Below are 24,536 nucleotides of genomic sequence, written 5' to 3'. Positions count from 1 at the left end.
TTAGACTTATTTTTAATTGGCTTTTGTGTTTTATGACAAGATGAATAAATTATCAGAATTCCACCTAATAGCATATTTTAAAGACATCCTTGTCAGTTTGCGACATGTATATCCCACCACACCTGTGAGTAGCATTCCCCTCGAGAGGTGGGTTATGTAGACTGGGTCGTTGCAGGTGTACTTTGTAAACTGCCTCTGCTTCAGCCATATCATCTTTAATAAAGAATAATGATGCCCGAGGCCTGTTTTGTTTATTTGCTGGCGTGGAAACAGGATCTGCAAGAAAAAGGCTGATACGAGGCAGATATTCGGTTATAATGGTTGGCAGATGCACGGGCCACAGAGAAAGCGAGGTGTTTGTTTGTACAAGCTGATTTCTCAGACTAAACGGGTATCGCGTCCTCCCAGCTGCTTTGGATCAAAACAGGCAGCTGGAAGGCCCCCGTCCACCTGGCAAAACAAGATGGGACGCTGGCGTGACAGCGAGTATAACATCTCTGCTAACAAACGAGCAGTTTACTGAGATGACACATCTGAAAGGCCCACGCTCTGTTGTCTTAGCTGTAAATTTGGGCAAAACTCAGTCGGTGAAAGAGGCGCGTCACAGAGTAAAAAGACAAACGAGATTGAGCTTCAGTTAGGGTCAGACTGAAATATGGGATCTGACGGAGGCTACAAAAATCCAGACGCTATATTTAGTGTTGGGGAGTCATGAGCAGAGACAAAGTGTCTTCACCTCCTCTTCTCTTTACTCTCCGTCTGTCTGTTCGAATACACACACAAGGCGGGTGTGATGATGGCGCACAAATCTATTTTTCAGGGAGATATTTTGGTCAGCTTGTGTCCGCGTTGGGTTCCCATTAAACCGTGCTTCCTCATTGCGTGTGAATGCATCTCTATTTTTGCTGTCACGCACTGTCGGTCGCAGTCAGACACCATCAATCCCCTGTCGTTGGGTCTGAAAGACATTATTAGTTATTCAGGTAAACAAGTGAGGAACGGCACCCAGGAGAACTGTGGAGTTCACTGGCACAACGAGAAAGAAAAACACGGTCGAGTGTATTTGACGGCAAGTCATATGTTCATTTGAATGATGGGTTTGCCAGGCACACAGGTGCGTTGAAGCAGAGGCTAATGCCCTCAAACTTTAAGTAGAGGAGGGGGACAGAGTTTGGAAAGAGAGGAAGAGAACAGGCAGAAGAGTTTGAATAACCTCTGTGTGTTCCAACAGGTTTCTGCATCTCCTGCCGCTCTCATTGGCCAGCGTGATGCTGCCTCTGGGAATACTGAGGAAATGTCCTCATTTTCAGTTTTTAGAGGCTGTGTGTGTGTGTGTGTGTGTGTGGTGTGTGTGTGGTGTGTGTGTGTGTGGTGTGTGGTGTGTGTGTGTGTGTGTGTGTGTGTGTGTGTGTGTGTGTGTGTGTGTGTGTGTGTGTGTGTGTGTGTGTGTGTGTGTGTGTGTGTGTGTGTGTGTGTGTGTGTGTGTGTGTGTGTGTGTGTGTGTGTGTGTGAAACTCACTCATTCACGAGCAAAGGCAAATAATTCTCATCCAAGCTTGATTGTAAACACGACTAACAGATGATTGTGTAGAAACATTTGTGATTTTCTGATATTTGTTGCCTTGTTTTCAAAGAATTTAGTGCTATTTTCTTACCAATATAAAGAAGTCTAACAGATTTTTAAATGATTGCCTGGTGATTTTGACATATTTTGGTATTTATTTCTTATTTTTAATGATTATAGTTCTCTTTTCTTACCAATCAGTCGTGGCAATAATCCAGAATTTTCTTGTCATATTTCGGTGGGAAAAAAAGTTAAACCTCCTCCGTTTCTTTGCTCAGTTTGAAGAAATTGACAACCATTTTCACTTTCTATAACCGCAATTACTGGAGCAAAATGTGTTCGGCCCGTAGCCCACGTTTAAGGATCATTGAAGGAGACTTTTTCCAAATTCTATCACATGAAATATAAGACTAATAGACCAAAAGCATGACAAATCAGCAGAATGACTCAGCTTATATTCAATGAGTGTAAAATAAGTAATAGATTCTCTTTCCTCAAGTATTAGTAAATAGTTTCCTGCATTTCATTTATTTGTCCATGCTTATAGACTTGAATCCTTTAACTCTCAGTAGTAAGAGTAAGACACCCTCTCCTGCCCTCGTCACATGATGGAACCACAACATTAAACAGTATCAATCTTTAAAAAGCCATAAGGATAGCATGGCTGCGGGGCACGGCATGCTGCACCATCTCCTCCTGTATCTGCTGGTGCCACTTAATAAATAAAGACATTACACCTTCAGAGAGACATCCACAGATGCACATAAACACACGCACACACTCTGGGCAGGTACCTGTGTCGCTGGGGAGCTTTAACCCTGCCCAGCTTAGTTCAGAGGCGAGGGGCTTTATGGGACATCGGGGGGCAGCTTGCATGGAGTAAATAGAATATCCAAGGGTTTCTGTCCCAATCTCAGAGTAAGCCACCAAAATCTCTGCGTTTTTGTGAAGCCTGTGTACAGTATACTTCCACAACACACAAACGAAAAGAGTGTGTGAGTGGGTCCCAGTGCAGCGAAGGGGGTTTTATGCTGACACTAAAGAATGTGTTGATCTATGAGTGAAGCCTCTCTACCTGTCTGCTACCAGCCTCTCTGACCTACAGACAGATAACGTGAAGACAAGTAGGAATCTGACAGGGGTCTCCATGTGATTCCCCCCAAAAGGGCCCTAAAGCTAGAGCCCTTCCCCAAACCAAACACTAGCTTGCAGGGTGGGCCCCCGAGCCCTAAAAAAGCTCCGTCCCCTATCGAAATCGGTGAAAGAAACACCCTTTCCCCCACTACTGTTTCGGTCGTTGGAGGTAGCTCTGGATCAGCTGTGAAGGTGGGAAAACCAGGAGGTGAATGATTCAAAGGAAAAGTTTGAAGAGGGTTGGCCTTTTCTCCACTCTGCGGTCGACTGAAAAAACAGAGCTTTGTTAGAGATGGAGAGAAATGGAGTGCAACAAATGGTTTCAGAGCAAGTAGAAGATTAAATCGGTGCCACTCGCTCCATGGTGTCTGCTGCCCTGTCCTGGAAACAGCAAGGTGGAGAAACATCATTTATGACACGAGCAAAGCGAGTTCACGAGCCGAAAGAAAGAGTAGAATTCACTTAGCTAAGAAAAGAGTGGAAAGTTACGGGAAAGGGAGATAAAGGTAGCAAAACAGATACAGTGATTTTATTGAAGGTGAGTAGAGGAGGAGGAGGAAGAGAACCCCTGAAGCATCCTTCAAGAAAGAAAATGGTAAAACCTGATTTGGAGAAAATTCTATTTAGTTTGACACAGTGTAAAATCTAAATATGTAACTTTCTTCCTCTTTGTTAGCTCACACAGCTCTGGAAATACTTTAACAAGTCACTGATAATATTTATAGTTTTTACATGTGGGCTCGTAGCACGTTCAGTTTCCACATGGCATAGGGTTTTTCACACACACACTCACACACACAGCATGATTGAATTCCAGCCTGTGCGTAAGTGTTTTTTGATCTAGTCGGCTTGATCCTTGCGCACCACACACACGCTAACTGCATGTGTACAAACACACACACACACACACACACACATCGCATTATACGCCGTGGCTGGCGCTCAAAGTGGATCATTATTTACCAAACAGGTTGCCTAACAAGAAAAGACTGATTCCCCTGCAGGCTTGTATAAAACCCCTGGAAGCATGGCGCTGGAGCAATATCCATCATAATTGATGTGTTGCAAAGCAGATTACACACATTAGCGCACACTGTTCTAGCTATGACAGCTGCAACTGAACATGACAAATTCCATAATGTACAGAGGGGGGGGGGGGAGGCACTAAGAAAGAGGCATTTGGAGTTAAAGTGAGAGCATGTGTTTGTGTGTGTACACCTCCTCATGTCTCCTTAATTACATCCTATTTGTTCCTCTCGGGGCGGAGGGTCCTATAAACTGTGTTCCATTCCCGGTGACGAGCCTTCATCGCTAATCCCGACATAGCATTAGCTACGTGGATGAAGCGTTCGAGGCCCCTGACAGGCGAGGCATTATTTACTGAACGCAGCACAACAGATAAGCCCATTGAAAGAGCAGCAGCTCATTGTGGGGAAGGCTTTGAGGGTGTGCGTGGCTGCCTCATCAGCGGGCTGGATGCTGGAGGAATAAATAAAGCTTTGGGAAGAGGAGGCGACTCACTCACTCACTCCCCTCCTCTCTTCTTACTCCCTCCCTCACTCTCCTCTCACTCTTCCAATCAACTCAACAGCATTACGGCAAATCCACTACTGGAGATACTGCCTCTATTTCTGTACGAGTGGTGTTAAATTAGCAAAAAATATATTGTAACTAATGCGTCACTGATTTGCACTTGTTGAAAAGCCATTATTTTAATGTTATTATTAATTTAAGTTTTGTTTGGTTTTGTAGTCCACTCAATACAGTGACATTTGTGGTGTGTTTGTCCAGTCATTCTAAATGGCAACACTCTTGCCTTCAGTTGTTTTTATCAGTAAATAACACATAATGAAGGGTAACAAATATGAAGTGTATGATTTGTATTATTTCACTTAACAGCTTAATTTGACTGATCTGAGCATGTTCTGTGTTTGTTCCTCAAAAGCCATCATTTGACCTAATTACAAATGGAGACTGCAATGCCTTCTTTATAGTATTCCTACAATGCTCTTTGAATTGTCCCCAGATTCTGTGTTTCCGTAGGATTTATTTAATTTCCAGTATCTTCTTTCCAGCCCTTGATTAACTAACATATTAAGAGATGTCATTTAAATTATTCTCCTTGGCACTAATTGTGAAATTCGTTTTAATTGTGAGAGAAGGCCTGAGCTGCGCCGTGTGTTTATGTGTGACCGAGCTGTTCGGAGCCGTGTCGTTAGCCACACACCCACTCCTGACGACCCACTAATTAACACCCCATGTTAATCACTCTCAACCCAGCCAATAACCAGTGACATGCCATCTTGCAGATCACTACATCATACCGCAGCACAGCAGTACATCCAACCCGGGCCATGTTTTCCCTTTCTCCTCTGTGTTGTGTTGTACAGATGTCTCACTGAGTATTTTGACTTATTTGACAGTACGAGAGCGAACACTTTTAACAGTTTTCCCCGAACAGGAAGTTGGCATTTAGCGGGACTGCCAAGTGATACCGAGGTGATATGAATACTTGACAAAGAAACATGTCACCAAGCACCCAAACCATCTGTAGCTCTAAATGGACCCTGCATGTTTCCCCCAGCACTGAATGCTCATAGCACGTTTATTTTCGTCGCTGCCACATGTATGAGATCTAATCCTGATCCTGCTTTACATACAGTGGTGTAAGTACATGTTGGCCAGGTATCTTTTTTCTTGGAGAATCTGCCATTCTGGCTGAAATGATGATTTTGATATAAGTTAAGCTGATTTGCCTAAGCTACCGAGTAATTAACTGAACTTAATCATTTCATTTCCATTACCTGAATTATTTTTGCTGCTATCCTTTGTAATGTCTGTGTCTGCTCACTGTTGTCTGAGAAGAGAGGCGCATCTGAACTCTGCTACAACACTGACCTCTAGTGTCTGTTTGTCCCTGTGTGTGAGTTTTTAAATGTGACATTTTTGCTAGTCCTATCTAAGGTAATGAATCCGCTTTGGACAAACTGCCTGGTTTGAAGCTTTAGCCTCCAAACGCCCGGAGCGGGGATTGCCCAGGATAGGGCAGAGGTAGATTAGGAGTCAGTGTAATGAGAAGCAAAGCGTCTCTTTAGCTCACCCTTTGTCTTTGCCTCCATCCACCGAGCCTTGGAGGAGAAGCAGAGAGATTCTTCTCTGGCCAGTGGCAGCCGCCCGGGCATTGGCTTTATTTTTCATCATCCTCTCCTCCCTGCCGGCGCTCCCTTCTTTCCCCATCTCTATCTCTTTCTCTTTCTCCATCCTCAGCCATGAATGCTGACACTTGCCAAAGCGGCCTCACGACAGGGGATTGTCAGATCTTCTAGAATATGGAAAAAAACACACTGCCACAATGATGTGCAGCACATAGGTAATAGGCATAATAGGGTCAGGCCTGCATTTAATAAACAATTACCCATCTATAATAGATGAGTCCGGCTCCAAAGGCCCGGGTCGAGAGAGGGATCAGGGGAGGGAGAATAGGAGTGAGGTAAAATGAATGAATAATGCAGACGAGATGCCCATCAGAGAACCCAAACGCAGGGGTCCACACTGCGCCAATTATCATCCCCTGCTAATGATGATCATGATGCACTCCCCCAAACACCCAGCACCCCCATGCGCAAACATTTACCCAGCTGCATCCCTAAACACAGAGGAAAACAAGCCTATTTTTGTTTTATTTTGTAGGGGCAGCAAAGGGGTTTCCTGCCGTTAAGGGGGACCGTTAGCCATCGCTCCTAATTTTGAATTTGAAACCATTTGGGGATCACTCTCCAGCAGCTTCCATTCAGTCCAAGGTTACCCAGATTACACAAGGTTAAAGTGTGTGTTGGAGTGTGTGTGCATACAGAGGGACGCTAGTTGGATTAGCATACAACTCAGCCAGAGCGGGGGGAATTAAAAGCAGCTCTGAGGTACGGTGGCCGAGCAAAACGCTCCCCGCTCTCCACTGTATTTGAATAGACAGCCTGAGATACGTGGGGAGGCTCTTTGGCCCCCAGGATCAGAGGGGGGGACCTGTGGTGCTCAGGCAGACTGCTAGTTAAGTAGATAGGGCCCCAGTAGACTGCTTCACTATGGGCTCTGGGAAAAACACACAGCCATTTTGGATCCCTCAGGGCCCAAGTCTGTGGTAATAATGGGATCAGAGCCATGACCCTCCCAGGACACCGTAGCACTATTGGATATTCTATTAGTTGCCTGCGCGGTGAAAAGAAGTCCGTGCTCAGCTACTTTTCTCACTCGGAATCACATTTGTTTTACTTTTACGTAGCTTTCACAGTGACTAATCAAATTATGGGAAGTTTCCAGGCAGAGACTTTATGAACAATTGAACAGAGTGCAATGCTACTTATTGTAAACCTTCTAGTTTATAAAGCTACGTATTGTGGATATCTTCTAATCATATCTAATGCACTTTATGCATGCAAGGATATTGTAAGCTATTAACATATGCACAAAAAAAGCCAAACCCATAATTGTTCCTTTTTACCAGTTAATCCCAGCACTGGGAGATACAGCAGAGATCACATTAACATTTACATTTGTGAATCCCCCACCTCCTTGATACAGGTCCAGCTTTTAGCCTCAACATTTCATCTGCCTTTACATAATATCAGGCTGTAGTAAGGCTACATATGGAGCTCCACTGTCTGTGCTGCGTACATTTACATTTTCCTAATGATGTGCTTTCATTTTTCTGTTTTGCCGGCGCTATCCCTCTGTCCTTCCCTTCACCTCCAGCCCACAGCCCACGGTGATTTAAAACACATACAACTGTACTGCCGTTTTACTGCGGAATAACACAAAGCGCGGGTTGAGACACCTTTGGTCGCCCCGGCCCCATCTGTTGCACATCTGGAAGTGGTGTGCCGCACCAATAATTGGAAGTCAATTTGTTTGAAGTTATGTATTTGGCATCTGGCTCGATTCATAAAAACTCTGGGAATCGCATTAATTTTATAGCATCTCGAGAAGGCCCAGCCACTCTTTTTTTCACTTCTCTTGTGTTCCATCGTTAATGCACGTGGGGCCTCGTCTAGTGACGTGGGAGTTTGTGGAGCGCTGGGCAGGGTGTGGTCTTTAATAAAAGCAGCATGGAGGCCGATGCCCTAAAGAATCATGGGAGGAATTACTTGATGTTGCTCCTTATCATTACATATGATGCTCCAGTAGGACTCAGATGTTTCCCTTTTCTTTGTACATGTGATGTTTTGTTTCTTTCCGTTAACGGTGGGAACTAAGTATTTCTTTTTTGTACGTTTTTGTGTTTCTCTTATTTTCCCACGATACTGTTATGATTGGCTGTGAATAAGAACATATGAAGGACAGACCAGCTATTTCTATTTATTTTTATTTTTTTTAGAATGGGGCAGGTAATATAAGATTATGTTCTTCTCCCTGCTGCTTTTCAGGTATCGTTTGTTTATAGAGAAATGTTTTGTAAATAATTGTTATACATTAAGTTGTGCATGCCATGAATGGAACAAATAAAAAGGAAATTAAATTAATTGTTGTCCTCTTCTATTTTAACTTTGACCTCGACCTCAGATCATTTCCTATTGTCTCCTGGAGTTAAAACTCCAACCGAGGCCTAGTTTGCCACATTTCCAGGAGCGAGGCTGACCGATTGAGAGGCAGCACGGTGTTGTTTGTCACACCGCTCCGAATTCCTGGCTGAAAATAGAAATGACACTTGATGTTTGGTGCTTCCCTGCCGCCTGTCATATTGTTATTCCCACTCAAATTTCACCTAATTTGTGCACAAGTCTTGTCACAGTCCAAGATACTGATGAGGGCTTTTAGGTGGGTATTTTTTCCCCTCCGCTAGCTGTGTGAGATACACACCTGTGTGTGTGTGTGTATGCATATCTGTGTGTGATTAGGCTTGTTTGTGTGTGTGTGTGTGTGTGTGTGTGTGTGTGTGTGTGTGTGTGTGTGTGGTGTGTGTGTGTGTGTGTGTGTGTGTGTGTGTGTGTGTGTGTGTGTGTGTGTGTGTGTGTGTGTGTGTGTGTGTGTGTGTGTGTGTGTGTGTGTGTGTGTGTGTGTGCGAGCCCTTTGTGTGTGTGTGTGTGTGTGTGTGTGTGTGTGAGAAGTGAGTCACCTCAGCAGGAGGTGATTAAGAGTTGCCAATGGCAGGCTCGACAGGTGAGTGTATTGTAGCTCTCTGGCAGCTGTGGCATGTGCACAGGTGACAGCTTCTCCTCCTCAGTGGCGTGTCAGTGTTGGTGGGTGGCAGGAGGCCTGACAACATTGTTTTGGTGACAGAACGACTGCGCTGTGAGCTTCACAACATCACTTGCTTTCTTTAGATTTGTCAGTCGCTACCAGGAAGTATAGGAACTACCTACAGACTTTTAGCATATACTGCCGAGGAACTTACGCCATATGTGCAAGTAGTCTCGTTATACTCTTTTTATTTTACTTGATTGTGTTTTGTTTTAAATAATCCACCACACATGTTGTACCACTCTTCTGCTTTGGGTTTACTTTTGATGAATAAGCACAGCACACTGCTGCCACCTGCTGTTTGAAATATGACACAGCAGCCAGCTTGTTATCCTAAGAGTGAGGTCATTATTTTTAGGAGACCATTTTGCTGTGCATGCATTAGTAACACACACACAAAGTGGAAAGATTGTTTTTACAAGGTGCTCATTTTTGGGCGCATAGCTGAAATCTGTTTCTTATTCGGAGGACGTGAGAGAGAGTGAGAAGGATTACAAACGTTCCCAAATTTTTCTTTAGATGTTTAAATTGACGTCTTCCTCTCAGCTAATGTCTCTAACATAACAGTGCTGTCTGATACCTTTCTTAGTCCACTGTAGACACTTTTTCCTGTGAGTCTCCGAAAGCGTGGGTTGATGAGCTGCGATATACCAAATAAAAAGTCGCTTGTTCTGATGTCACTGTTGCCTCATCCGACCACATTTCCTTTTGAAGCCTGCGCATAACTGGCCTTGAACTTTGTCCATGATGGCCTTTGATATGAGGAATAATTAATGTGAGGAAGTTTAATTTGACTTTTCAAGGCTTTTTCTCTTGAGGTAAGCCTTCAAAAAAATAGTATTTCTGTCAATACTCCCATTAAAATAGAGAGTATTTGTATTCATCTACCCCTGACTTTCATCCAGCTAATTGGATTTGTGTATTTTTCCCAAGTTGGGTAAGATGAGAAAAAAAATCATTGAATTACAAAATGTAAATTGAGCCTTTTGAAATTGTAATCATGCTGACTCTTTCTTAGATACCCTTTCCTGGAAATCCATATTTACCTTCCATAACTGCTTTGGCCAATTACACGTAAACATCACTCACCGCTTTGTAGTTGGACTTTTCTCTGTAGAGCGCGATTGATTGGTTCGGGCCTTATTTGCGGGTAAAAAGGAGCGAGGAATGTTTTGATTTAATTACAGAGAAACACACGCTAATAACACCCTTAAACATTAATTCAGAGAGGCTTTGATTTGGAGAAAATCCATTTGGGAAGTATCGGCGCTCGTGTGTTTGTTGTATTATTAATGCATGAATTTGGAATGAATAGACAAATCAGATTCATGATCGTAATGAGGTCAAAGTTTTGTGTCACAAACAAACTTTCTTCAGCGAACTTTATTAATGATATCAACAGTTTCCTGCAGTTTGGATCACTTGATGCGTCTTACCCAGGGCCGCCCCCGGCCAACTTGTGGTGGGGGGGTCGGGGGGGGGGGGGGGGCGCGCTTACACTGTAGGTGCGCCGCATTTGAGCTTCAGATGAGGCTCCCTCCGCATAATGAAGAACCCTCCGCGAGATGAGGCCCCCTCCGCGAGATGAGGCCCCCTCCGCGAGATGAGGCCTCTCCGCGAGATGAGGACCCCTCCGCGAGATGAGGCCCGCTCCGCGACATGAGGTCCCCTCCGCGAGATGAGGCCCCCTCCGCGAGATGAGGCCCCCTCCGCGAGATGAGGCCTCTCCGCGAGATGAGGACACCTCCGCGAGATGAGGCCCCCTCCGCGAGATGAGGCCTCTCCGCGAGATGAGGACACCTCCGCGAGATGAGGCCCCCTCCGCGAGATGAGGCCCCCTCCGCGAGATGAGGCCCGCTCCGCGACATGAGGTCCCCTCCGCGAGGTGAGGCCCCACGCAGTCTGCATGATCAGCCTGTAGGGAGGGGCGGCCCTGGTCTTACCTCACAGGAATCTTTAGCTAACAGCTCTCAGAGCAGCTCTTCATGCCTCACCGTTATTCATCCTCGAGGGCTCATCAGCTCACAGTAGGCTCGTAAGAATTATTACTCCTCCTCTACTTGTCTTTATTATCCAATTTCCCTCCTCTCTGCCACTCATTGCCAATCAGCCATCTTGTAAGCCGGCCCTTCACCTTCCACTGTGAAACTTTCCTGCCTTTGTTCACTCTCTCTGCCTTGCTGCCGTCCAGCAAGATGTTTTTACACTCAGTCAGCCGCTGGTCATCTTGTTGTATCATATTTCTACCATCATGTGTTGAGTTTACATTGTATGTTTTTCAAAGACTGTGCGGGAAAAAGATCTTCCATTCAATGTAGAACACAAACTACTGTAATAATATAACATAATAATGCTTTTTCAAATTCTAGACATTTCTTCTTTCTTCTTCTTTCAATATTATTATTATCATTATTTTTAAAAACTCAACTATAAAAAACTCTATTATAGTATAAAGTATTATTAGTATATTGTATAATTAGTCGTGTTTATGTTATTATTTTAATTTCCATTAGTTACATTTTGTTCTCCTTTGAAGTGGAGTTCATAGAGTATTTTGGAATAAAACATTGATTGTATTTTATGATTTAGTCAAATACTGTAATAATATTACATACTGTAATATTGCCTTTTTCAAATTCTAGATATTTCTACTTCCATTTCTTGTTATTATCATTATTATGATTTATTTTCTTCTCCTTTGAAGTGGAGTTCATGTAGTATTTTGGTATAACAATGTCCGTATGTTGTGTGTATTTTGTATCGAGGGTGTGTTAATACACACCTCAAGTATATTATTTCTTCTGTGAGATGACAACAGGAAGTCAAAATCATGTATGACAAAAAAAGCGGTTTATTATATTTTTCCCACCCCTACTAAGAATACAAAAGATAACATGTTAGATAATAATATATATATTTTTCGAGAATACATGCATGAAAACACATATAAATACATTATTTAACAAAAACACTGAAAATAGACTAACAAAGGTTAGGCATCGTGGTGAGTACATCCGTACAAGACGATAATGATAAGACACATATGCAACTGTTTTTCAATGCTTTTGTGAAGCAGTGCTTTTTTTTGTTTTAAAGGACAGTTTGGCAGGTTTTCCAGTGATTACTTTGCATATTTACAGTGTACAGCTACCACAGTGTTTTTAAAAACAGTAGTTATTTACATTAAAGGCTGATACATGACTCCCTTTTTCTTGTGAGTCTGTTCCCGCTCTATGTGGGAGGCAGAGAAACATTGTCTGTACAAAGTATACAAAAAAGAGCTGATGGAGGAACAGGAGCAGCCCGACTGTTTTGGACGTAATATGGTCGGTGTTTACATTAGCATCGCTAACACTCAGAGCTAACCTGTACTGGAGAGCATGTGTGAGAAGAAGCAGGAAATAAAAAGGAATTCAACTTGTGGTATAACCGGCAAGAGAGAAAGCCTTTGAGCTCCAGACTGTTTCAGAAATAATCCTTGATCTAATAATCCTTGTATTTCATCACCGCAGCATTTTAGACAGTATCTGCCAGGTGAGCCGGCATAAGCCCCGCCCCCATTTTATTTTTCAGTTTTAAAAAAAATAAAAATGTTTAGCCTTTATTTATACAGGTGAAAATCTCATTGAGACACGGGGTCTCATTCTCAAGAGAGACCTGTTCATACCCAGAATAAGCACTTTTGTAACAGGAAGAGAAATAGATGGATATGAGGCATGGCTAGAATGGGTGATCTGTTTGGTTTTTTGACCAAAACACTTCATAGGCAAGGCAAGGCAAGTTTATTTATATAGCACTTTTCTGTACGCGACAATTCAAAGTGCTAGACATGTTTTGTTTTTTTAATTATATATCTGAGACCTATGCTATTGCCTAAATATAGCATGATAGGTGACCTTTAAAGGACCCAGTGAGAGGTCAGTATTGTCTTTAAATGGCCTTTCCCACTGGGGATTACTGCAGTGAAGAGAGTTCCTGTAGAGAGGCACCTATAGTTCTTCGTCCTCCCCAGAGCTGAAGCTGCTCTGGCGGCTGCTGTCTTTGGACCCGGCTCCCGGTGATCCGGTGGAGAGGAGGGGGTCGGTGCCGAAGGGGGACAGGGGGTCGTCCATCAGGATCTCGTCCAGCCGGTGCTCCTCCTTCAGTGTGGAGCTGAAGAAGTCTGTGAAGTGGGACAGCGGGTCGGAGAAGGTGGGGCAGCCGTCTGCGCCCTGGATGTGGTCCTGGGGCCCGGCGGCATTGGGGATGGTGGCAGGAAGACCCCCTAGCCTCTGGAGGTAGTCGCTGTTAGGGTCCTCCTGGTAGATGGGGGGCTGCTGGGCCTGGGGAGACGTCTGCTGCTGCTGCTGCTTCAGGAGGTGAGAGGACAGCTCCACCGTCCCCAACGCTGAAGACATGTTTAGGAGGCCATGTGCTCGTGCTTGGATCTCAAGTTCCTGGAAAGTAAAGGGAAAATAAACCATGAGTAAGAGATCATTTAAATATGTTCTAGTGTTGAGAAAATTCCCCCACCTTTTTCCACCCACACTTTGGATATTTCTCACACTCCCACACACGTTTAATTCAATTCTTTGTTTGTTGTCCTTTTGACGTCAGTTGTGGTCACTATTTCTCGGATAGTTTGGTCATCTTTAAAGATGATAACAGATGTTGTGTTCTTCCCATCATTGGCACATGGTTATTTCCCACTGAAAAGTGCTGGGTTTATTGTGTTTATTCATTGGGTAATTAGCACTGAGCATTAAGGGATGGGGGGAGTGGAAGGACCCTCTCATGTAAACAACAGCAGGAGGGTGTTTGGGGGGGAAATTAGGGATGAATGAGTCAGGTGGATTGTCAGAATGAGTCCTCTGTCTTTACCAAACTCATCTTTGGCATAATAAAACAAGCCAGGAGGAAGCTGCTTAAAATAGATCGATAATTAGACATCAGTCTCAGTAAAGTTATAATTCTTAGGAAGAACTCTGGTTTTGCGTCAGAAGAACGTGAAAAGATGTCTGTCATAATCCATTATTAGCAAACCCAGCATATCCTAGCTAATGTCATTGATTTAAAGGTCTCCTATTATACTGTTTTTCATCAATATATGATATGTCTCAGATATATACAAAACATGTCTCTGAAGTGTTTGGCTCCAAACACCAAACAGATCAATGCAGCATTACCCATCATCCCCTCTGTTTCAGCCCTGTTTCCAAAGTGCTGATTCTCTGTCTGTTACTTTAGATGAAAATAAGGAGACCCTCCCCACGTCCCTCTGAGAGAGATTTGGTTAAAAAGAACACAATGGTGCTCTAGGAGGAGATTCAGGTGATAAGGAGGGGGGGGGTTACCTTGGTTGGTGATTGGCTAATGGTTACACAAGACAAACAATCGTTATGACATTAAAAAGTGGCCAAAATCTCGTTTTCAGGCAGATTTTTATATAAATGGATCAGGACAAAAAGAGAGAGAATCTTTTTTCCTGAAACTTTCAGAATCTTTTTACACAGAGGGGACATGTCTTTATGTATAAAAGACATGAAGAAGTGGATTTTGCATAATAGGTAACCTTTAATCTACTTTTGATTCTTAAGATGTGAACTAAATGCCGATTTGTAGGCCGTTCCATGTTCTTACCTGGATCCTCAGCAGAAGTCTCCTGTTGGCTTGCTCCAGCTTCTTCTGACGGCTCTCCAGCTCCCGAGCGTGCTGCTGCTCCTTCTGCAGCCACTTTATGTACTCCACCGAGGCCTTCAGGATGGTGCCTTTGTTCCAGCGCATGTCTCTGCAGAAAGGAGAAATGTAAAAGATAACCTTTAATTCAGATGTCGGCAGAATATCCTTCATAAAAAATGAGAAGAAAGAAACGGGGGGAAAAGTTTTAACACAGAGGTTTTTTCGGCTTTTATGATATGAATAAGAAAAGGTGATTTACATGGGGCAATTATTCATCCTTGGACATTACATGGGAATGGGAATTTTAATAGAATAGTTAAGTAGCTATGTGGAAAGTCCATTCTCGTACCTCCTTGTTCGGTAAAATTAATCCTCGAGTAAAAATAGGTGAGTGCTAAGTAGGAAGACGGAGCAGAAAATTGAGTATTGGACTCGAGGTGCTAGAGTGCAAGTCGTTCTTTTGCAGATATTATTGCTTCCTTTTAAGTAAAGGGGAGCTGTAGTAAAATTGTCCTTTCCAAAGGAATGAGAGGTTGGTGTGATCAGCATTAATAATCTCCTTTATCTCGTGTTAATGGCGCGATGACAACGGTAACCTTCCATTTAAATTTAAAGCAAAGTTCAATTTGTGGAAAGATGGCAGGTGGATTTCAATTCAGCGCCACACTCCATCTCCATGTTCCAATTGTGCTTCAAACTTTGATTCCAAATGGCTTGGCCTGCTTCTTTGCATTTGACCCCTTTCCTCATCATTCATGCTTTGCGCTGAACTGCCGGGACCCAGCGAGAGGAGGTACAGCTCGTGGAGCTTCGACTACAATGGAAGTTCAAGTGCACCCTTGAAATATGACTGAAATGTGCTTGAGTACTCATTTGAATTCAATGAACAACGTTTAAAATGTCCTTGTGCTCTGAATTGAATATGCGCTTCTTCGCCAGAAAATGGTCTTGCAGTTATTTCCATGACAAATGCAGCAAAGAAGGGTTGTTGTTTCAATAAATACATTCAGATTGTGCAACTTACGGGTCATTCGACTTTGGTATGAGCGTCCCAAGCTCCTTGATCCTGTAGTTGATGTTATATCTTCTCCTTCTTTCGACTGAACAAGCAGAAGAAGAAAAAGTTAATTAAGACATTGTGTTCTGCTGCGCTAAAGGCTAGCTATAAGTCATTTAAGATGATATACTGTGAGGGAGTTGAAAGGCGGTGGCAGACACTTACTCAGATTATGGTTGTTTTTTTTCTGTCTCTCTTTCGCCATCCCTCTTGTGTCAAGTTCTGTCGAGAGAAGGGGAACAACTTTATTAGCAACGCACACTAATTTAGAAAACGTAAGTACGCAAAACGCCACAAAAGGTCCAGTCAGGAGACACACAATCAGTTGTTTTGAGGGAGTTCAGGGGCAGGGTCAGCCAGAATGTGGAATTCCCGTTCATTAGCCCACACCCCAGACACTAGTTTGACCTCCTTACACACACACACACACACACACACACACACACACACACACACACACACACACACACACACACACACACACACACACACACACACACACACACACACACACACACACACACACACACACACACTGAATAAGCCCAATATATCCCGTCCAGCATGTCTGAAGCTCATTGTGGACGCAAAAATGGGGATCACTTTTTAACTACCATAATTAGGACACTTTGGCAAATTCACTACACTGGATGGGGGACAAAAATGCCAGTGCATCCATATTTGTATTCACATTCTTCCAAATTACATAATTGGGGACCTGAGATTGGATTTCCCAATTTGTCTCTGTTGATTCAATCAGGACAATTTAAAGTCTGTGTAACAGCCAATTGTCCTCTCTGCCCGCGCTCAAACGTAACAGATGGCAATTTACTTATTTACCCGTGGAGAGTAAAGGGTTCTTCGGGCGTCCTTTCTATTTCCTAAATCAATTAGGCTACTTTGCTTGATGCATGACATTAATAAGAAATGTCTAAAAGGGCCCTTTGTTAGTATTTTTATTTGTTTTGCACTGTGACAAAAAGTCTACACGTTTCGGCAGTCTATTAGTGGAACCATTGAGAAAAAAAGGGCTCTGTTTCTCAAAAAATACAGGACACAAATCGACATTTGTCTGACACATGCAATTGGACTGGGTTTTAGAAATAATGAACACCTTTGCCTTACTTTGCAGCACCACACTTTAGCTTTAATGTATAAGAAATATGCCTTTATTTGTTTCCTAAATGTCTTAAACCAACAAGCAAAATGTGTGTTTTTAACTTGAACATCAATGTGAGCATGTTATTAAATGCTTTGTTCTTAGGTTAAAGCTATGGCATGATTTCATACCTGAGTATTCCTTTTTTACAGTGAGCTTTCTGGGGTTAGATGTGGGACTCATTAGGGGCGTTCATACCTTGTTCACCCCCATAGAGATCCAGCATGCTGCCACTGAGGGACTCCTATAGGACAGAGAAGAGGGGGGGGAGAGAAAGATAAGTGGTCAGTCACAGGGGATGCATGTGGAGGCGTGTGGCGCAGTGGGTAGTGCGTTGGTGTTGGGATCAGGGGAGCACAGGTTCAAACCCCACTGCAGTCAGCATGTCGTTGTGTCCCTGAGACACTTCACCCCAAATCGCTCCTGTGGGGATTGCCCACAGTATTGAGTATGTAAGTCGTTTTGGATAAAAGCGTCTAACAAGTAACATGTAATGTAATGTAAAAGCATTTGCATTTCACACTCTAACAAAAGCCTCAGCACAAATAGTTGTTTTTAGCTGCTGTGTGGCTTTGTTTGTCATTGACATAAAATCACAAGAGAAGGGATCACAGAAAGGTTGTCAGCCCCCAGGCCTCTGGCTCTGGCCCTCCCAGCAGGGGGTTGTAGTACCCACATGTCTCCCTCAGCAGGACAGCGCCTTTTTTTCATGTTCAGATCGCCTGCTCATCTTGTGTAAAAAAGACTAACAAGAACTTAACCTTGCTGGAACCAGGTCAATGAAGGGTTGTCCTCCAGCGTTACCCCATCTAAGCCTAACCTCCAACCGAGGCTTGCAGCCGTCTGAGGTTTGGTTTGTCCAGACTTCGTGCCTTGATCTGCTAATGCCACCCTTTCACCCTTTTCAAAACCCCTCCACTTGAAAGTGCTCCTAACACAGAGATGTCCTCTGTGTTTAAAATAGCCTCCCATTGGATGAAAAGGCTAGCTAGGTCAACTGCTTGAACAGAGGCAAAACTGTTTTCCTACGGGTCCCTTCTTGTCTGGGAAAGCGTGCATCGGTTCTGCGATAATGGCGTCTTTTCACGGACTGGAGAGATGTCAAGATATAGCGTGCTGACACACATGTGTGTCTAATTCGCATTTGTGTATTTATGGGAACAGGCTACAGAAGCCACCATGCATTCCACGATGCGCACAGCCAATTTTATCCAAGACTTGTGTGTCAAATCTGACTGCCAGACTGGTGAACGTGATAAGGCTGCATGGCAAGTCGCACATGGGAAGCAAAAGCAGAAGAAACAAAACGGAAGGAACTGCAGACATGTCAGATATCGGCAGTTGGTTTAGTTTGTGTCTTTCTCATTATCTCACTAAGATTGGAGGAGAAGAGTAGGAGGAGGAGGGGACACAAGTGCTTATCAAAGTGAGAGATTGCAACAATTCCCCTACTACTCCTTTTTCAATCACTTCAGTCCCTCTCCCGTCTATGTTCCTGGATGTGTTGACACGGCGAAACGACGTGATGCATCATACTGTATGACTAATTAGGATGAATTGATCCATTTAAGCATGGTATCATTTCTGAACAAGCCCATAGGGAGTGTATGCATTAGCCCAATCCAATGGCTCAGTAACTCTCTCCGACTAAATCTCTCACCCCTCCCCAGCATTATCTTTTCCTCCCCCCTCTCATTCCTACTCTGTCACAGTATCTGTTGTGTTTGGCTGTGTGTCACTTTATCAGGGTGTATGAGTCTTTTGTGCACCAATCTGTCTTCCTCTGTATTTAAGGAGTCAGGCCAGATTCCCAGGGTTCCCATCCCACAAACTCTCCCTGTATTTGGCTCAGGTGTTGCTATGTTCCCCGGCCAAATGGACCCCTTGTCCCACATTTTTTCCCCAGAGTTTTAGAATTCCTTCCTGGCCATGAATGCCACTGATAGGGCTTGCATTGAGACGGTCACTATACATTTAAAGTCTTCTTTTGTTCCAACTTTTTTACCCTATGTGCAAAAACATCCTCCTTTTTAACTTAATCTGCATTGTTGGTCTTCTTGAGTAATGTGAGAAATGTTGCTAAGCCCCGAATGAACTTTGACTCATCTCCAGACTTAATCCGACCCCAAACTAAGACAGGTCCCCTTTTTCCCAAGCAAGTCAAGCCTGCGCCCAAAAGATTGGGTTGAGGAAACTTCACTTTCATGTCCCCAATTCAACTTAAAAACACAGAAGTCATTCGCTGGGCATAACTGCAATAACGTGAGCTAAGAAGGCACACAAAACCAAAGGATTGTGCAGGAATCAAAACAAAAGAGAAAACTACTGATAGTCTGTCGCATTTGAACATTTAAATTTAAAAGCGTTACTATGTAGATGGGATTTATACTTACATTGTTTTGCATCATAAGGTTAGACTCCATGCAATCCAAGCCTCCGTCATTGAAACCGGATTCAAGACTGATTAGGTCATCAATAACTTCATCCATTGGAAACTAAAAGAAAGCAGTCATTTCAGTTTACTCATGGACAGGCTTGTGATGTGTGTACCGAAATAGCAATGCTGTCCAAGTCTGATCTTTTTGAAATCTCAACATTCAAATCGAACAAATCAGAATAGACACAAGGAACAGGAGGAACTGTCCAGAGACTAATCCAATAACCGACAAGTTCCCCACCGACTAGTCTTACGTTAATTAGCAGGTTTGGTGGGAAAATCCTGTCTGTTATCAAAGTAGTGTCTTCCTTTGAAGGGGTTCTCTCATCAGAGGCTGTCTGAAGTGATTGATGAACACATCAGAGAGAGAAGGAAATCAATAATGGCATCACTTTGTTTAGATGATTACTTGGATGTACTCCAGACAAAGAATGTAGAAGGTTACTTGTGAATTATATTACAGGTTACAAAGAATCTGCCATGATTAATCTCTCTAAATGACAGACGTTAAATCGAGGAACTAAGACGCATGCAAAACAGAACAGAAAATGGTTTTATCTGAAATATTTAGGGAGTGGTAACAGGAAAACGTGTCAAGAATGTTGTGACATTTACCAAAAATGATGACTGTCACTTCATCAAGTCTGTGGTTAAATGTCTTTGTTGCAATTTCATTCTTGGCTTTTTCTCAATTTCAGTTCCATATATTTAGAAACATCCCAGTTCACATTCAGACACTTTGTTTCCACCATCAGTCCACTCACCTCGCTGTCATGATTGGCCATATTGAGGAGGGTAACGGGGCTGTTTGGGTTGCTGCCGTCGCTCACGGAGGGCATGTGTCCGTTCCTCATGATGGGCACGGTGGCCAGCGACTGGCCCTGGGCGTGGGGGTGTGGGATAGCGTGGCCCTGCCCGGTCGAAGAGGGCAGCTTGGAGCCCAGCGTCAGGTACTGCTTGACCTGCTGATTCTGGGTCTGGTGGAGGTGGTACTTGGAGTTCTCCAGGTGGCTCTGTACCTGCAGCAAAAACAAAGGAAAAGTCTGTTGATCAAGCATTCCCAAAACAACACCGACTAGGAACACACACGGTTTTTACCGCAGCTGTTGGCTGTGATGGTCTGATTCAACAGAGACATAGTTGCGGGTTGGTGTTTCCCATTATTACTCACTTTTGCAGCAAATGTAATTAAATGTGTAGCAAATTTCTTTATGAGAAGTACGATTGATTCCATGAAGGCCATTTCTGAAGTATGATATTTAAATATAAGTGTACTTGTTTGTGACGTAAAATCTTGTTCAATAGCAAAAGTGTTTTCCAAAGTTGACAAAAATTCACACTTTTTTGCTTACTTTCATATCATATTAATATACAAACAGATACAACCAGCCAACAGTCAACATTTACAAACCAGTAATAAAAGCCTTACACATGCGTTGGTACATGATTTCCAAATATTCAACCAAGTTTCTAAATGTTGATATTCTTACATTTGAAGCTCTGGTTGCGTCCCGCATCGTGAAGTAACTGCAGTCAGTTAAGTGTGGCATTCTCTTCTTCAGATTGTTTTTTTTGGTGTAGCAGCAGATCAACCTTAAGGATCCAGATGTGCTGCTATCCTGTTGAGCTGTTGACTTCTCAGTGAGTGTCTGTACTTCCCCGTCCCCTACCGAAGTCTTATAAAGGGTCCTAAGTGAACTAATTAGGCCCAAAGCTGGGGGTAAGCCTTTATGTTGCGTAGCATGATAATCACTTCAAACACTGGACTGTCAGATCACCCGGGGTTTGATCACTGCAGGATATCTGCCTTTAGCGTCTGTCACAAATTCATGCGGACCGCCCTTTTCTGTCTGACTGACCAATCGGTGATCAGCTCCCAGCCTACTCTTCTGCCTGCTGGGGTTGTGGCAGCACAATTGACCCTTGTTCTCCAATGGATGATTTAAATAACTCTAATGCCATTTTTAACCAAGCTTTTTTTCAATCATTCACTGGTTTCATTGTAGATATTTTAGTAATATCAGTTTCCCAAACAATAACTGCAATATTTTTAAAGTCTTTATTGCTGTATTATTTACATTAGAAAGACGTCTTTTCTGGTTTGCAAATCACAAAGAAGCTTTTTTATTATTAGTTTTTCTCCTGTAGAGTATTACTTACTCGTAAAAATCCCACTAAACCAAGTTTCATTTCTAAAGTAAAATCACCAATAATGAAAGCATAAGCAAAACTAAGCTGGAAGGCAAGTTCAACTACTTTGTGACATGCTAAATGCTATGCAGTAAGGTAAAATACTATGCTACAGTAACAGTAAAACAATTGGAGAAGAGTCTGTTGAAAGATATAGAAACCTTGTGTTTGCTACAATTAGCCACTATTAGCTTCTGTTCATATCGGGTCAAATAAGGCTTCCACAATAAAACCGCAGATGGAATTTAATAAAGAATCTTGTGATTTAGATTTTTATGTTTCCAAGCGTGAGTTAATTATTCTCTTAAAAGTCACACATTTGCTGAGTTGCCAGCTAGCAAGTAGCATGTTGCAGTTTCAGATTGCTAGCAAGAGTAAATGTTTTGTTTGAAGCCCAACACAGCTAAACCACAGGGACTTTTAGCCTTAGCACGTGTGGAATTGTACTGAAACTCACCATTAAATTGTCTTCCTCAGCTAGACTGGATGCCCTTATTCACCGCTCATCCACCAAACTAAGAACAGTCACAATACTCAACTTGTCAGTAGTGACTGAGAGCTCTTATCTGTCTTCTCCAGGCCAAACAAGATGCTAGTTGTTAGTCAATCAACATTTCTTTCCACTATGGATAGCTGCAGCAGGGATGCCACATCTGCTTTGTGTGACAAAGGTTTGTCCTGGTTTCACTTCAGCTTTCTCACTACTGTAAATGCCGGAGACACGCTTGTTATCCACTTAAGGGAATCTGATTAGATTTGAGAGGTAATGGTTCTTCAGTCACTGAGGCCAACATCCACAATGGCGGGCCTGTGTATGTGTGAAGAGGACATGCTGAAAATTATCAATGCCAACCGTGCATATGGGGCGCGGAATAAGATAATAATTTAATCAATCAAGGATCAAGTTTGGGATTGTAGTGACCATTTTTCTCTTTCTCAATACTTGCACCTGCTCCAACAATCCAGGCAGTGTTTGAGGTTTCTGCTCGAGAAGAGGTCACAGGTTCACTCTCAATTTACACACATTTGCACAGTTATTCCTGACATGCAAACCTTCTGCTGACTCTACAGACAACCATCCACTGAAACCAAAGCAATGAAATCAGTCAATGCATTAAAAAAAATACCATAATCTCCGTCTGGTTTTCCGTTCATACTTCCTTCCTTTTAATTGAACTATTCATATCTTAGACTGCACTGTAACTTTTATCCATGTATTTTTTCTTTTAATGTTTATTTTATTAGCTTTTCTTTTTAATGACTGATTTTAAATGCCATTTTCTTAATGTCTTTCATTTTTTGTAAAGCACTTTGAATTGCCTTGTGTTGAAAAGTGCTATATTGCCTTGCCTTGCCTTGCCTTGCCTTGCCTTGCCTTGCCTTGCCTTGCCTTGCCTTGCCTTGCCTTGCCTTGCCTTGCCTTGCCTTGCCTTGCCTTGCCTTGCCTTGCCTTGCCTTGCCTTGCATTGCCTTGCCTTGCCTTGCCTTGCCTTGCCTTGCCTTGCCTTGCCTTGCCTGCCTTGCCTTGCCTTGCCTTGCCTTGCCTTGCCTTGCCTTGCCTTGCCTTGCCTTGCCTTGCCTTGCCTTGCCTTGCCTTGCCTTGCCTTGCCTTGCCTTCCTGCAGTAAAAATATACAAACTTGACTGTGATTAGGAGATCAGCTGCATTTCCCTAACTTAATTATTCTCATTAGAGACTTTTAAACCAGTAAAATAAAGATGTCTGAAAAGCCTTCTCCAACACGCAGAGCCTATTCCTCTCTTTCTGTATTAATCAATCTTCTCCTAATTCTTTCACTAACACAATTTGTGTTCTTGCAGGGATCTTAACTAAACACGAATGCAGCAGGTTGATCAAATTGAACAGATGCTCTACTGTGAAGAGCATCACACATGTTTTTTCCAGTAGTAATATAGAATATGTATCTGTTTAACTTACATACTTGTCCTCTATTTGTATTTCTGTAGTCCCAATAAATTGCTGCTCCATTGTCACACACACTCCCAGGTGTTCCTTTCGAAAATGGAAAGCTCTTGCCTAACTCAGTTTCAGTCTTGCCCAAGTTCTTCTTTCACTTCAGAAAAATCCTAAAACTTATGAAACACTGGGTGTTGGTGACATTAACAAGCTGAACAAATTATGGACAAAACCTAAGAGGAGGTTTAGGATTCATTTCTGCAAAATGTGTGTATTCTACGACAAATTGACAGTAGCAATGCTGAAATATCCCTATTTACGGAGATAAGATGAAAGTGGAAGAAGAATAAACCTTCTCAGACATCCTCACAGTGTTTTTGCTGACCAGTAAATATCCGTAACCACGCACCCTAGGTTGTGAAATGTGAGGGAAGATAAGACTGGGATAGCAAACGGATCACAGAATCTGCATTCCACGGTGGCTACTCACTTATTCTGGTTGTACTGTAAGTGCATGCCTTTTATAAAACTCGGACGATTGATCTCATGCAAGCAGAAACGACTGCACACAAAGTCACACACAGCTGATTTGCCAGTGCTGTTTCTGAGGCGCTCCCCCCTACCTTTAGAAGTTGTATCTCAGTCATGGTGATCACTTTGACCACACAACAGCGATTCATGGCTCCCAGAGTGGCAGCGTCTCCAACCATAGGTGCAGCAAAAACTTCTAACAGAAGAACATGAACTGTCACGGCTACGGCTGTGAGAAGAAGAGGAAGAAGAAGAGAGGTGCTCAGCCTCCCTCCTGAGCTTTCGCAGAAATATCGGAAAGGAAGGCATGTCACATCAGCTTATTTGGGAGCCGCACGGGCCGCTTCCTGTGTGTGTATGTTTTCGGTCAGGAAAAAAGCCTGACAGAGACAGAAATACAGATGACGGTTAGGGGGGTTGCAGTGTGCGAGTGCAGGGGGTAATAAGTTGACAGAATGAGAGTTCCTGCTTGTTGATCACCACACTTTCCTTCCTGCTGAACATCCAGCCCCACTCAGCACATTCTCCCAGGTTATCTTCATGACACCCACTTCCCTTGCAAGGCTCATCAAAACTCACATAGGGAAACACACCGAAATGTAATCTGTGTATATGTGTGAGAAAATACAACACACAGATTGCACTCGCACAGAGTTGT

At 43.1% G+C, this 24,536-nt stretch overlaps 2 protein-coding genes across 6 annotated transcripts in view; one reads left to right on the top strand and one right to left on the bottom strand.

The window, feature by feature from the left end:
• Window positions 1-24,536, top strand: part of mdfic (MyoD family inhibitor domain containing) — a 259,828-nt gene that overhangs the window by 185,598 nt on the left and 49,694 nt on the right. The gene's annotated exons all lie outside the window — the stretch shown is intronic.
• Window positions 12,039-24,536, bottom strand: part of tfec (transcription factor EC) — a 42,402-nt gene continuing 29,904 nt past the window's right edge. The window contains exons 1-8 of one of the 5 annotated variants that reach the window (XM_034234270.1): window positions 23,971-24,201; window positions 20,005-20,259; window positions 19,197-19,298; window positions 17,002-17,047; window positions 15,810-15,866; window positions 15,612-15,687; window positions 14,549-14,696; window positions 12,039-13,365 (exon numbers count right to left, since the gene is read on the bottom strand). In XM_034234270.1, the coding sequence (XP_034090161.1) occupies window positions 12,919-13,365; window positions 14,549-14,696; window positions 15,612-15,687; window positions 15,810-15,866; window positions 17,002-17,047; window positions 19,197-19,298; window positions 20,005-20,259; window positions 23,971-24,057 (1,218 nt within the window). In that variant the 5' untranslated portion in view covers window positions 24,058-24,201 and the 3' untranslated portion in view covers window positions 12,039-12,918. Of the gene's footprint in view, window positions 13,366-14,548; window positions 14,697-15,611; window positions 15,688-15,809; window positions 15,867-17,001; window positions 17,048-19,196; window positions 19,299-20,004; window positions 20,260-20,730; window positions 21,493-21,887; window positions 21,949-23,368; window positions 23,488-23,970; window positions 24,202-24,536 lie in introns of those variants that run through there. The other 4 variants (XM_034234272.1, XM_034234273.1, XM_034234271.1 and 1 more) reach the window with 4 other exon arrangements.

The sequence above is a fragment of the Gymnodraco acuticeps genome, unplaced genomic scaffold (assembly GCF_902827175.1).
Source record: "Gymnodraco acuticeps unplaced genomic scaffold, fGymAcu1.1, whole genome shotgun sequence".
NCBI classification, from domain to species: Eukaryota; Metazoa; Chordata; class Actinopteri; order Perciformes; family Bathydraconidae; genus Gymnodraco; species Gymnodraco acuticeps.
This window is presented reverse-complemented; position numbering and strand designations above follow the sequence as displayed.